General features: G+C 44.3%; 2 protein-coding genes across 2 annotated transcripts in view; both read right to left on the bottom strand.

Annotated features, from left to right (window-relative positions):
- Nucleotides 1–701: 701 nt before the first annotated feature.
- On the bottom strand, nucleotides 702–5,043 carry npas4l (neuronal PAS domain protein 4 like). Its single transcript, XM_042769589.1, has 9 exons — nucleotides 4,889–5,043; nucleotides 4,637–4,707; nucleotides 4,080–4,243; nucleotides 3,851–3,993; nucleotides 3,183–3,279; nucleotides 2,873–3,107; nucleotides 2,607–2,716; nucleotides 2,245–2,380; nucleotides 702–2,157 (listed from the first exon to the last, which is right to left on the bottom strand). The coding sequence occupies exons 2-9, from the start codon at nucleotides 4,693–4,695 to the stop codon at nucleotides 1,320–1,322; spliced, it is 1,782 nt and encodes a 593-aa protein (XP_042625523.1). The 5' UTR covers nucleotides 4,696–4,707; nucleotides 4,889–5,043; the 3' UTR covers nucleotides 702–1,319.
- Nucleotides 5,044–8,477: 3,434 nt separating this feature from the next.
- Nucleotides 8,478–12,434, bottom strand: part of LOC109105627 (kelch domain-containing protein 3-like) — a 23,572-nt gene continuing 19,615 nt past the window's right edge. Inside the window, exons 10-12 of the mRNA XM_042769587.1 lie at nucleotides 12,304–12,377; nucleotides 11,306–11,384; nucleotides 8,478–10,125 (exon numbers count right to left, since the gene is read on the bottom strand). Of these exons, the coding sequence (XP_042625521.1) occupies nucleotides 10,059–10,125; nucleotides 11,306–11,384; nucleotides 12,304–12,377 (220 nt within the window). The 3' untranslated portion in view covers nucleotides 8,478–10,058. The remainder of the gene's footprint in view (nucleotides 10,126–11,305; nucleotides 11,385–12,303; nucleotides 12,378–12,434) is intronic.

Below are 12,434 nucleotides of genomic sequence, written 5' to 3'. Positions count from 1 at the left end.
TCTCCATGAATGCGAGTGGAGTATGTGTATATCGACATGAAAACAGAGTTTAAAATCGTTATTTACTTCATTACTTTTCTCACTCAAGGAAAAAGAGTTCGTACACATGGTCTAGAATGTTCGTACGGTGTGTACATATTTACGCAAAGTTTATTTTTTATAAATCACGATATTATGTGCGTGGAAAATTGCGTATGTTTCTATGCCCATTTTGTGCGTACGCAACGTTTATAAATGAGACCCCTGGACTGTCGCTGTCTTTATATGAACAACAACACAGTGTTCTCAAATGTCAACTGGATGAACTGGCTTCAATTTAATATGATTTATTGTTATTGATGTTTTTTGTTAACCTGCTGATATATTTTACAGCTGTTTTCAGCTTTTTACTTGTACCTGGTGCTGTCTTTTGTTCATTTGAAACATCAGTGAATCGTCTAAAAACTCTGTAAATCGCACTATTGACTCTGTACATTAAAATGATTAATGGTTATATTTTACAGGTCTTGTAAATATGACTTTAAAGGTAGCATTTTATTGACAAAAGCAGCTGTATGTGTGTGTAAAAAAAATAAAAAAAACATATGGTCAACTTGTTTCACTGAGTGGCCCTTACACACACACACACACACACACAAACTCTCTCTCTCACACATGATTTCAGGATGAGGATGGGTGTCACATGACTAAACAGACCACAGTTTTAGTCCTCTTAACAACTTTATTGACTTTACTTACAAAAATAGAAACAAAGAGCAAGAATATATAAATAAACTGTTTTTTTGTACATGATTGCTCTAAACATTATAGATAACCCTGACGTGAGAACCACAGAGATTCAGTGACGCCGCAAGAGAAACTTTCACATCATACATGAAGCAGAATGTCTGTTTGCTCCAATGATCTACAAATCTAACATAAACCACAGAAAATAAATATACAGCAACACAACAGAACGAGTGTTTGGAGTGATCGCATTCGCTTCATGAGGTAGCTTCAGTTCATCGCTCTTGTTTCAGGATCTCGCTGTTTTTGTCATATGAGTAAGTGCATGGTAGCTTATTATTGAGTCGTTTACAAAAACTACATGTAGTACATGCTACCGAGCCACTAGCAACACACGGAACAGAACGACTGCTGGTAAAAGTTCAGAAAGACGGCAGTGCTGACTGATTCTTCACATTCAGAAAACACCGCAGGTGGGTAAATAATTCTCCAAAAAATATGAGAAACCGGTTCTCACCAAACCTCATCACATCTCCAGCCACTGGTTGCCACGGCAATATGCCATACTGGGTTACTAGTGTAAGTGACGGACTTCAGTCATTGATGGATTGATCCGTCAGCGTCAGAGCGGCGTCTGATCGATACACACACTGATGGAGCTGCTGCAGCTCGGCGCTGATCTGACGGCACTGCTGCGCTGAGAACGCTCCGGCTGCACTCCGGCTCCAGACACAGTCCGGCTCTTTGGCCGAGACCAGGTCTCTCAGGATGCTGTCTATGACGGTCTCGTCCAGCAGCAGCTCGGGCGCGGGCGGCCAGCAGAGGGCGCCGTCAGGCTGCAGGTGGCGTGTCGTGCTGTAGGCGTCGAAGCTGCTGGCAAGAGAGCGGATCTGATGGGCCAGAGTCCCGATCTCGGCCCGCTCCGTCTCGCTGTAGAGGAAGCGTCCGTCAGCAGTGGGCGAGGCCTCAGGCGTGAGCAGATTGTCAGAGTGAGGAAGAGGAAACACGCTGAAGTCCTCCGGATGCAGAACGCAGTCTGCCGCAGCCTCACAGACGTCCAGCACGGGCCGGTAGATGGGGACGAGATGAGCGTCGGGCAGACAGACCGGAGGAACGCCGCAGGACGGGTCAGAGAACGCCTGAGACGGACAGAACCCATCCGTCAGCTGCTCGAACGTGCCGTAGCCATCAGACAGGAAGTCAGAGGAGTGGGAGGAAGTGGGGCTGTAGGGCGGGGTGGAGAAGGCGAGCTGCTCTCTGACCGTGAGCGAGGTGCTCCTGAGCTCCCCGTCTGTGCCGCCGGAGCAGTCGCTGGTCTCTGAGCTTCTCCTGACCGTCTCACGCTCCCTCGGTCTCTGAGCTGAGTGGACGGGACGCTGAGACGCCAGAGCGCCGTAGAGTTTGTCTTTGAGATACACCGCCTCCGCTTCACTGCAGACGAGACACATTACACACGCTGTTAGAGCAAAAGTCAGAAACCTGCTGTAGAGAGACGAATGAAAAGATGAAGATGTTCACCTGAGGACGTGATTGGTGCAGGTGATCACCTCTCTGGCTCTGTCCACAGCCACACACACATAGAGCCAGATCCACGACAGATCCTTACACAGCAGACGCACCAGCATCTCTCCGTCTGCATCGCCGTCACCGCGAGCTGTCAACAAGAAATGTGTGTCAGTAAATCAGTTCAATCCAGTGTTTTTACAGCCATCTGCACTATAGAATAGAAAGTTCAGAAGAACAGCATTTATTTGTTATTTATTTATAAATGTCTTTACTGTCACTTTTTATCAATTTAATGCGTCCTTGATTAATAAAAAGTATTAATTTCTCACTGAGCCCAAACATTTCCACCGATATGTATATTTGCGGTGACTCACTGAGTGTCTGATGGCAGCCGGCGGCGAGCGTGAGGTCATCAGGATGCAGGAGTTCGTACCATGATCGACCAATCAGCTCCTCTGCTGAGAAACCCAGGTGGAACAAGACACTGTGGAAACATATTTCAGCATATCATTCATTACATGATACCAATTAAAAGGACATTCTGTCCTCCTGTCAAATCAATCCTCTCTACAAGAAATGCATGTTATTGGCACATCACCTCAGCTTTGTAAGGTGAGATGGGAGCAGTGGCTGTTTGTACCTGTAGGGGGCGTGAGTGAGCCTCATGTCCGGTCTGTGGAGCGTCTGGAAGCAGGCTGAGGCCCTCAGGAGCTCGCTGTCCTTCATTCTGTCGACTGTGGGCGTACAGAGGGCCACAAACAGAGCGGTGTCCGGCGGGCCGGCCTGGAATCGCCCCCTCACCAGCATGGAGCAGCAGCTGCCGTACTGGAGCCGGAACGCTTTGGAGGTGTGCATGCGGCACACGAAGCTGCGCTCTGAGAGAGACACGACATTAGAGCTGATCTGGACATAACATGACACGGTACAGAGGGACGGAGCGTCACACTCACCTGCGGAGACCGCCTGCTCTCTCAAAACGACTTTCACGGCTTCTGCATCACGACTGTCCATCATATCATAGAAAGTGTCTCCCTGAAGCACATCCACCTACAAAGCAATACAAAACGCTCAGGTCGTGTTCAAATACTGGGTGCAGCTTTTGACCCACGGTGGTTTCATGCAATATTCAACACTGAAAAATGACTCCTGTAAAAACAGAAAACCTCTATCATAGCTTGTCAGGCACTTAAAAATATAAAACCTGAGAAATGTATTAATTAATTTTTGTTGTGCTATTTTTTTGACTGTAAAACTCAACTACACAAAGAAATTCAAGAGTCAGACAAGTTTTCAATTTCGAGTAAGCTTTGAGTCTTAAACTTAAACACAAGTTCTCATGCATTGCATATTTTGTATTTCATATGTATTTTAACATTTTAGTGTTCAGCAGGCTGCAGTAAAGGTTTTCATTTTTAATCAGACTGATTTGTGGCAAATTGGAAACCAGTGAAGGTCAGTTTGACCTCAACACAGAAGCCTTTCCAAAACACATCTCTGTGTCCAAACTCTGCATGCACATTTATGACCCTGAATGACAAATATTCACAAAAATCCTGAATCCTGATTATAACAGGATAAATGTGTGCCCATGAAACAGAAAAGAAAGCGTTTGACTCACCATCGACAGGCCGAGGTATTCTGGCACATTTTCAGACACGTAGACCAGTTTCCCGTCTCTGGTCAAAGCGACAATAAATCCAGGCAGCGCTTGCAGAAAACTCTCATAGAGAGGAGAAACTCCAGCAGCGTCCTGGTGAACACCTGCACCCATAAGACCACAGTGCACCGATTCAGACCTCATTCAGACTCTGGTGAACACAGATGTGCACGAGTGTGATCGTCTTTACCTTGGAGGAGCACGGTCTTCCTGACGTAGGTGCAGATGAGAGACATGGAGTGCAGGTAGGACAGACGCTCCTGGTCTTCAGCTGAGATGGGCAGCAGCGCCCGCATGTTCCGGATCTCTCCATTGATGTGGTCTCGCCGGGCTTTGGACGCCCCTTTAGTGGACCTGCAATAGACATTGTGTTAGTCAGGACGAATGACACTGAGCCTGTGAGAGATGTGCTTTTATAGAGTCTCAGTGAATGAGAAACTCCTTCTCATTCACACACACACACACACACACACACACCTAAAGCTCACTGTCCGTCAGTACAGGTACAGCACACACTAAACTAAGACTGATGATACACGGGACAACTTTTTGGACGATATTGCCGCTAACGAGCGACCAGGTGAGACAGAGCGATCTAAAGCATCCGGATGGAAATGGGAAAGTGCCCACGCAACATTGAAAAAAAAGTTGTCCCGTGTATCATCAACCTAACATGCAGAGCAACACAATTTGACCAAGATTTCCAACACGCCTGTGCGCTGCATCGCGTCCACAGCTTTGACTGACCTGAAGCGTTGAGACGCGCGGAGAATCCGCCTGACGCTCGTGTCGCAGCCGACGCTCATCCTCTCAGAGATCTGAAGCAACACAAAAAGTCCATGTTAAACAGCTGAAAGCAACTTTTTCTATATCAATTATGCTGAAAAAAATTAAAAAACAATCTCCAATAACATGCATAAGAGCGCGAGCTGATGACAGGTCAGTAGCTAGTTTAGTTTAGTTAGTGTTAGTCAGCGCTAGTTGAGCTGCACGCCTCACCTCTGACTGTCTGAGGATCCGGGAGCCTCTCGTGGTTTATATATTCTCAGTGAGCTCAACCTGAGACCTGAAGGAGAAGAAAAAACCCTCCGCCGTGACGACATGAGGAGTGACCCGATATTTATAGCGCGGGTGTAAAAATACCCCCAGTGACATCATCACAACACACACACACTGTGGATACATATCTCTCTCTCTCTCTCTCTCTCTCTCTCTCTCTCACACACACACACACACACACACACACACACACACACACACACACACTTTCTCTCTCTCTCACACACACAGACTCTCTCTCTCTCTCTCTCTCTCTCTCTCACACACACACACACAGTCTCTCTCACACACACATTCTCTCTCTCTCTCTCTCTCTCTCTGTCTCACACACACACTCTCTCTCTCTCTCTCTCTCTCTCACACTCACACACACTCACACTCACACACACTCTCTCTCTCTCTCTCTCTCTCTCTCACACACACACACACACACACACACACACATTCTCTCTCTCTCTCTCTCTCTCTCTCACACACAACACACACACACACACACATCTCTCTCTATCTTTCTCTCTCGCATATATTTTTTTTTTTTATATATATATATTACTCTCTCTCTCACTCACTCTCTCTCTCTCTATCTCTCTCTCACACACACACACACACACACACACAGATCAGTATTAACAGTTAGTTGTTTCACTGGGAGTTTGATCAGATTACAGTCAGACACAATAACATTTCATCAGGTTTCTTCAGTTTTCAAGCCTCATGCAAAGGCACACTTTGTGATGTTTGTGTGATTTAAGGCTGTAAACACTACATGACTTTGAAAATCAGAACAGATTTGAACCCTTGTGCTGTTGAAAATCCTTTACCTAATTCAGTGTTCCAGTCAAAAATGACTGACCTTTAAAAAATGATAGTACATCTGTCATCATTCTATAATATCACCAGATCTTGGATTCAATCTTCTTATCAGCTTGTTTTCTGTCAGTCAGCACAGGTTTTGTGTTTATTAAGGCACTGTTTTTGAGTGACAAAAAAACAAAACAAATTTAATTAAAATAAATAAAAAACCTTTGTGCATAATTCTGTCTCAGAAACTGAGGTGCATAAGCTCAAATTAATGTCATGTGCTAATTAAAGAAAACAAGCTGATAAGAAGATTGAATCCAAGATTTGGTGATAATAGCATACCAAGAAATTTATAAACAATGTTTTGTAGGCAGGTCATTTTTTGAGTGCAACAAAAAAACTTTGTTTATTTGTTCTATCCTGTGTGAGCAAAGTCAGTGAATCTTAGTCCAATGCTTTTATATTCACTAGCATTTTCAGAAAAAAAAAGAAAGAAAAAAGAAAATCCTCTCTGGTTCAGAATGAGCAGAACTCAACACGAGGGTTAACACCAGACATCAGACACTTGCCACTGTAAATGATTAGAAATGATTCAATTGTCTCAAAATCCTAGTGCTGTACAAAACCACAAGGGCAAAATAAGTAAAGCACATACAAAAAACATCCTCAGCGTTTAAAAGCTAAAGAAAACAAGTGGGTTTCCAGAAGAGATTTAAAAACTGATGAAGATGGAGCAGCTCTGAGGTGTTCCTCAATCTAACTAAAGCTCTGTCTCCTCTGCATCTCAGCCTCGTGTGAGGAACCATCAGCAGGTTCTGTTACCGGATCTTCAGTCTCTGAGATATTGGAGTGTTTGATGAGCTTATTAACCAGCTTTGGGGTTAAATATGCAGGTTTTGTTAGAATCGTAATAGTCCAGTCGAGAGGTTATAAACACGTGAACAGCTATCTCAAGAGACTTTTCAGGCAGAAAATGTTTAATTTTAGAAAGTAAGCTGAGCTGAAAAAAGCTGGAGGCAGAACAGAGGAAACATGTTTATCTGAAGTCAAAAAGAACAGCAAGGATCCGTGATTCAAAGACTGACAGGCTTTCCAGGGTAGGGTTGTTAAACTAGATATTGTCAGATGGTCTTTGAGTCATTACTAGCCAACCAGAGCTTTACCTCATCAAGACATGCAAATAAAGCTTAAATAGCTGAAGGGTGGTTTCTTTCGGGCAGACCGATCTGCACCAAAAATCAGTGTGTCCATCATATACTACGTGATGTTGTGTCAAATCTGACCGACATCTGCAGACTGACTCTGACCTTCAGCAGCTAGTGTCAACTGCAGATCAGGACAGAAATCTGTACAGAAGTCATGTAGTGTCTTCCAGCCTTCAGTGTGATCTGCAGAGGCTTGAGCGCAGGACCTGAAGAAGCGCTGACCCGTGTGTACGCATTCAGAGCTGCATCAAGTCAAAGCAAACCTCACACTACAAGGAAATGTTTTATATGAAGGTCGTCAGAATAAAGTGGGTCTGTGGAGTTTCCCGTCTGCAGCGCCGCCGCACTTAACACTGTAGATAACACAGGGCTTTATAGCAGCGCTACTGACAGACATGAACACACTGCCGCTGCGACAGAGACACACAGAGACTACAAGACCTACTGATGCCTTCACACACGCCGCTGAATCTCCCTCGATCCGTCTGGAGCATCCACAGAACACACTCCTGTACTGATCGCTCACTGATCTTCACCTGCTTTCACTGGTTTAATGGTAGTTTAAGGCATCTTTGCATTACGTTCTTTGATTGAATGCTCAGCAGATGAGGACGCGTCTAACGAGCTGTCAGAGGTCAGCAGAAATCATCTTCAGGTGATTCATCACAGTTTGTTCATGTGATGTCGGAGCTGAAGAGCGTTGGACTCCAGGGACTGGCATCAAGGTCAAAACAAGCACTGGCTCCTGACACGACGGAGCTGAATGCTCTATTGGGGCCCCTGAGAGAGCGGGGCCCATTAGCGTTGGGCTGGAGGCACAAGTTTAAGGTTCCTGTGAACACGAGCCGGCCGACAGGTGGGTCTCGTCCCATCGCAGCTCCTCCAGCAGTTAACCTTTAGCTTTCACAACCTTTGCTCAATAGAAGCCCATTAAGGTCACGTCCACTGAGAGATCAGCCGAATCCATCACGCTTCATTGGTGAAGATGGCGCTGGAGCCTCTAGAGCACATTAAGAATATCAAACTGTTTGTGTGTAAACATGCCACACACAGACGCTCGTGCCGGAGCATCATGGTCCTTTAAGATGAAGTGCTTTGATTGGACATCAGATGCAGGAATGGATCTGCGGCAGTCTGGGGAGAAACTTTAAGCCTTTATATATAATGCATTACAAAAGAATTCCAGTGCATTGATTATGCTTTGTAATGCACCTTATCATGCATTATATGACTTCATGAATAATCGCAACCACAGTTAAAATACAATACTTTGGAAAGTATAATGCATTAATGCACAACCAATTTCAACAAGAAATGTGCAAATATTATAATACATTTTAGCTTTGCTTACAATAATGAAAAGATGCATTACTACGTACATTATCTATATAATGCATTATTCAGTACACAAAGGCTTCAAAGAAACATTGATCTTTAATCAGAATAATGTAAAAACGGCAAACTCAGAATGTCTAAAACTGTGGATTAATAAAGAAATATTTTTCATTTTGGATAAATAAATGTTCATTTTAAAATATCTTTTATTTAATCACATCTTTTCAAAACTGTGTTCAGGAAAACAGTTCTCAGTGTGTTTTTATATCACACACACATTCCAACATTTCACACTGTACATTTAAGCAGACAATAAGTAAAATTATCATCAGATTTATTGTTCAGGAAGTTCACGATCCCACTAAAAACCCGTTTACAAGTCGAGTAACTCGTGTAAAAGATTCATCGTGCAGGAATCACGTCTGAAGCTCAGAGTCTTTCCTTCACACCAGCAGCTGAACACGACTCAAAAAGCCTCCGAACCCCAGCATTTACTCTCATTTAGAGAAGGACTTGGACAATCAGAGCATACACAAGTCTCTTCCTCTCGTTCACTACACAGATAACATGACTGTTTCGCCATCATCTCTCTCTTCTGCTGACCGTCCGTCTGTACGAGCCACAGATCCGTATGAAAACACATCTGATCCAGACAAAGACGTGAGCTTCATCTGTTTCGAGAATCAAATCATGGTTTATAATGAGGACGGCTGAATTTTCTGATGCGGTCCGTTTGCACAATATTCATTATGACAGTTCAATGTCAGATATTCAGATACAATCAATAAAATCTTGAATAAAACACTTCAAATGCATCTGAACCAGAAGCCTTTAAAACCCAAAAGACTTTGAGCACTTCGATTCCAGACCTGACGCTCTGAACAATAAATCAGGCACTGGACGAGACGCAGGACTCAAATAAAGGCCATGATCACCCGCAGACGCACATGTGCTTCACCTCCATATCTATCAATATTCTGCAGATCCGTAAAGATTCAGATGAAATTTAAAGCAATGCTAAAAAACAGATTTTTAATAGATCTCTGGAAATCTAAACTGTGTGAGAGATGTGAACCTGCAGAGATTGGACATGACCGCAGGCCTGAGATTCAGCCCCGTTTGCTGGAAAACACCTGAAGCAGTTTATTTGATCGGTGTTGATTCGCACCGATGGGTGTGACCTTATGAAAACCTTATAACATCATTTCCTTTTGCCCACTCTTTGAGATCTGAGACAGTCTGAAGTATTTACGGTCAGCCAGCAGATCTGCAGAATGTGATTTAGCAGGACGCACACATGCAGAGGGAATATCTCCCTTCGATTGATTGTTGAGTCAGGTTTTATTGTCAGAAGCATTGTATGTAAACAGAAAACCAGTCGAGTTAAAAGAAGAGGAACTCCAGACACGTCTCCTCTTCTCTGAACATGACCTCTGCCTTCGATATGAAAGAGTCCTGCATATAAACCTGAACACAAGCAGAGAACTGACAGATCACAGGCTAAACGATCTTCATTTCACTCCAAAACCTCATTAAAACACTGTAACACTGATGAATAATTGGACTGATTTAAGAGTGTGAAGGTCTGTTTCTCCTCAGCAGGAATCTAGTTCAACAGTGGCACAATCAGACAAGCACAGCGCCGCTCGTCCACCAGAGCCCCCAGAGAAAGACCTCTCCAACCAAGAAACTTCAATCCGGATCCAAACGGGTGGAAATCTGTGGAGCGGAACGTCCTGAAAGAGTTCTGGCGCTGGTTCTGACGCCCGTCAGCCGTGGGAGGAGAATATGGGCCGGCTGATGTTACTGTTGGTGGTCATAGCTGTCAGCTCCCACCTGAAGAACAGAGAAACAGATTCATCAGAAGATCCCAGAAGCTCTTCAGACTATCAGCCAGAGCCACAGGACGCCAGATCACTGCTGAAATGAGTCACACACACACACACACACACACACACACACACACACACACACACACACACACACGATGCTGCTGCCCTGCAGGAGCCCGGATGTGCGCCGGCCCTTCATTAGACTCATTAAGATAAGACGCCACTTCACCATTTGTATTCTCCGTCAGCATCAGACCACGCGTCTCCTCTAAACACGCTCACAGTAAAACTCACACCGTCACGTGTTCTTGATTCTGACCTGCAGAGCATGTGTGTGATTATCAAACTCTTGCATGATGTTGGACTGATGGACACGTCATGAAAGTGTGAGAGTGTGTGTGTGTGTGTGTGTGTGTGTGTGTGTGTTATTTTGGTATCAGGACACAGCTTTGTATAATGTCATGGGTATGTCACAGGTATTACAAGGAGAGGGTGACTTATGAGGACATAACCCATGACCCCATTTTTCAAAACGCTTATAAACCATACAGAATGAGTTTTTTTGAGAAAGTAAAAATGCACAAAGTTTCCTGTAAGGGGTAGGGTTAGGTGTAGGGCGATAGAATATACAGTTTGTACAGTATAAAAACCATTATGTCTATGGAATGAACCCGTATGGAATACCAGTGTGTGTGTGTGTGTGTGTGTGTGTGTGTGTGTGTGTGTGTGTGTGTGTGTGTGTGTGTGTGTGTGGGAGAGAGAGCACAGCTGGTGTTTGGACTGAATCTGTGTGATGTATTTTGTCTTTGGTGAGAGCGATAATTCGTTGCACTAATTGGTTGAATTATTGGGCTTTGTTACGGCAGTGGAGTATTAACATGGCATCACTCTCTCCCTCCAACACGAGTGTGTGTGTGTGTGTGTGTGTGTGTGTGTGTGTAACCTGATCAGTAAAGCTGTGAGCTGCTGACAAGAACCCAGAGCTGATGAGGGTCAAGGGTTGAGGTGCAGATTGTTATCACTGTCTCTGGTTTCACACTCATTCACTAGTGTGTGTGTGTGTGTGTGTGTGTGTGTGTGTGTGTGTGTGTGTGTGTGTGTGTGTGTGCTCTTCTGAAGCTGATGGCACTTGTGTTCATATATGAAGGCTGAATGGATGTATGTGTGAGGGTTCTGACTCTCACCTGATGTCATGAGGGAGTCCGGACTGCTCCAGACTGTACTGAATAACTGCTAGCTTGCATAAAGTCTTCAGATTAGGACCTAAACAACACAGCAGCACAAACTCAGAAACACTAACAAGCCTAACCAGACCCATACTTCTACCTCCAGATAATACGCTAGAGCTGTTCATCAGAATGAAGGGTGCAGTCGGTCAGCTCTGCGAGCGGACAGCCTAACATGGGCTTCCGCCGACGCTCACGTGTGAGTCCTGACGGCCGCAGGAGCAGAAGGTGATGCCAGAGCCGAGCGTCTGCAGCGCTTCCCTGCTCTATTTTTCACCTGCTCCTGTGGAGCTGCTCTGGACGCACTGCCAAAGGAAGCGCCTTTATTTGGTGCCGGATGCACCTCGCCGAGTCCGTCTGCCTCAGAGAGAGAGAGACTGACCGACCTCATCGAGCCCTACTGAATACAGCCATGAAAACATGCTGGAAGAATACATGAAGAGCAGGGCTGCACGCGATCAAACGGCGACACGGACGAGTGTGTGAGAATATTAAAGCTCTGCTGTGTAAATGTGCAAATTATTACAAAACAAGAAATAAAATATTAAGTTGTTAAAGTCTCAATTGAGTAGACATGCCTTTTGATTATTAATCAATTAAACTGAATGAAAACTTTAAATTAAATTCAATAACAGCATTAAATTGAAATCCAGAAAAAGTAAAACAGAAGACACAGAATTTAGGAAAAATAACATATTTAATGGGACCCTAAATATGTAATTTTTGTAAATTGTTGTTAAATTGTATGTAATTTTCAGAATTTCAATTAATTAGACATTTTTTAATAACTTTAATTTAATTTAATCAAAAAAACCTTCTTTGGAAAATATAGGCCCCCAAATTCCTTTTCATCCTAATGTCACGTCATGCTGTTCTTATTTGAGCTCCCGTCACTACAAGCATTCATTCTGATAACGAGGCACTGAGATCTCACTGAGACGGTCAGACACACTCACTGAAGTCCAGGATGTACAGGTCCGAGTGGTCCATGAGGTTGAACTCGTCGCCCATCCCCTGCTCCGGACACGGACTGAAACACAAGAGAACTCGTCAGCACAATGCTTCCTCATCAACCACTGTGTGAACA

The sequence above is a fragment of the Cyprinus carpio genome, chromosome A13, assembly GCF_018340385.1.
Source record: "Cyprinus carpio isolate SPL01 chromosome A13, ASM1834038v1, whole genome shotgun sequence".
Lineage (NCBI taxonomy): Eukaryota > Metazoa > Chordata > Actinopteri > Cypriniformes > Cyprinidae > Cyprinus > Cyprinus carpio.
The sequence above is the reverse complement of the archived record's forward strand: the minus strand, read 5'-3'. Positions and strand labels throughout refer to the sequence as shown.